Source organism: Acanthisitta chloris, unplaced genomic scaffold (assembly GCF_000695815.1).
Source record: "Acanthisitta chloris isolate BGI_N310 unplaced genomic scaffold, ASM69581v1 scaffold21331, whole genome shotgun sequence".
Classification (NCBI taxonomy): Eukaryota; Metazoa; Chordata; class Aves; order Passeriformes; family Acanthisittidae; genus Acanthisitta; species Acanthisitta chloris.
The window spans coordinates 6,098-7,333 of record NW_008657933.1 but is presented as its reverse complement, the minus strand read 5'-3'; the positions used below and the strand labels follow the sequence as shown (position 1 = coordinate 7,333).

At 63.7% G+C, this 1,236-nt stretch overlaps 1 protein-coding gene across 1 annotated transcript in view; it reads right to left on the bottom strand.

Moving 5' to 3' along the window:
- Positions 1-983: 983 nt before the first annotated feature.
- The window catches only part of SEMA4B (sema domain, immunoglobulin domain (Ig), transmembrane domain (TM) and short cytoplasmic domain, (semaphorin) 4B), a gene marked incomplete at its 5' end in the record, with an annotated part of 4,327 nt that continues 4,074 nt past the window's right edge, over positions 984-1,236 (bottom strand). The window contains one exon of the mRNA XM_009084933.1: positions 984-1,072. Within this exon, the coding sequence (XP_009083181.1) occupies positions 984-1,072 (89 nt within the window). The remainder of the gene's footprint in view (positions 1,073-1,236) is intronic.

Below are 1,236 nucleotides of genomic sequence, written 5' to 3'. Positions count from 1 at the left end.
GCTCCTCCCAGGCACAAGGCTGTGCAAGAGCTCACGAGTAGCACCGCAGTCCTGGTCCTGGCTCAGCCACCACGGAGTCAGGCCCTGCTGGCAAAGCATCCGGGGTCTGCCCACAGCTGGGTGGGACGGAGACAAGGACCTGCGGCTTCCTGGACAGGCACAACATTGCAGTCTCGGGGAAGAAAGCTGCCACAGCCTCTTCTTGCTGTAAGCAGCCCCACTACCAGCCCCAGGCACCAAATTTTCTTACTCCTGGTCATCTTTGCCTTCCTTCACCTCGCAGGGTGCCAGGAGAGTGTCACCCCATCATTCTGTGCTTCCCTGCTATGGGGGCTCCCCACTCTGCCCCCACCACGCTGCCTCCCGCAGCATGTGCCGCCAGGCACGGCCCCAGGACAGGCAAGGGCTTCGCAAGAGACACCGTGTCAGGGGCCACAGGGAGCCACAGCACAGCCCCGGGCAACATCCCTGAATGGGCACACAGCCACCTCCCCACAGGGCCCCACATGCCCCGGCCCAACGTGCAGCCAAGCACACAGGGACTATGCAGATCTGACAGCACAGCCCTCCTGCCCTTGTCCAAGTGAGGGACACCCACAGGCAGGTCTTCTCCTGACTGCAGTGAGAGCCGGACATGGCTCCTCTCCATGAGGCCACTGGGGTGGTTCTGGCCTGGGAAGGTGCCCAGCCCTGCCACACACGTGTCCAAAGGAGACACCTGGACTTTATATAAAAACCACAGACGTTTCTGCACACGTACGTCGGGCTGCAGGGGTGTCCCAGCCCACTGGCGCAGCGGGGGCTGCTCCCTGCTCCCCTTTCCCGGACACAATTCACATTTTCCACGTATTAAAAACGAACCAAGCACAGACACACAGCACATGCCGTGGGGCCAGCACCGCCCGGCCCACAGCGGGACATCACAGTGAGTTGGGGCGTGAGGGGGCTGCAGATACCCCCTCCTGCCCTCTGCATAGAGGGGGTTAGGGCCCCAGAGAACTGGGGCTGCACCAGCAGCCCGAGCCAGGTGCCATGTCCATCTCCGTGGTGGGAACGCTGGGCTGGAACAGTCCTGCAGGTTCCTGGAAGGCATGCGGCACCCCTCACAGCCGCCAGTACCGAGGTGATGCCTGGGGAGCCCCTGGGGGGGTCCCAATCCCACCGGCCAGTGCTGCTCTGGGCATGCACACACAGACAACACGGACCCCGGCCGCGACGCGCGGTCCGGAGAGGCTC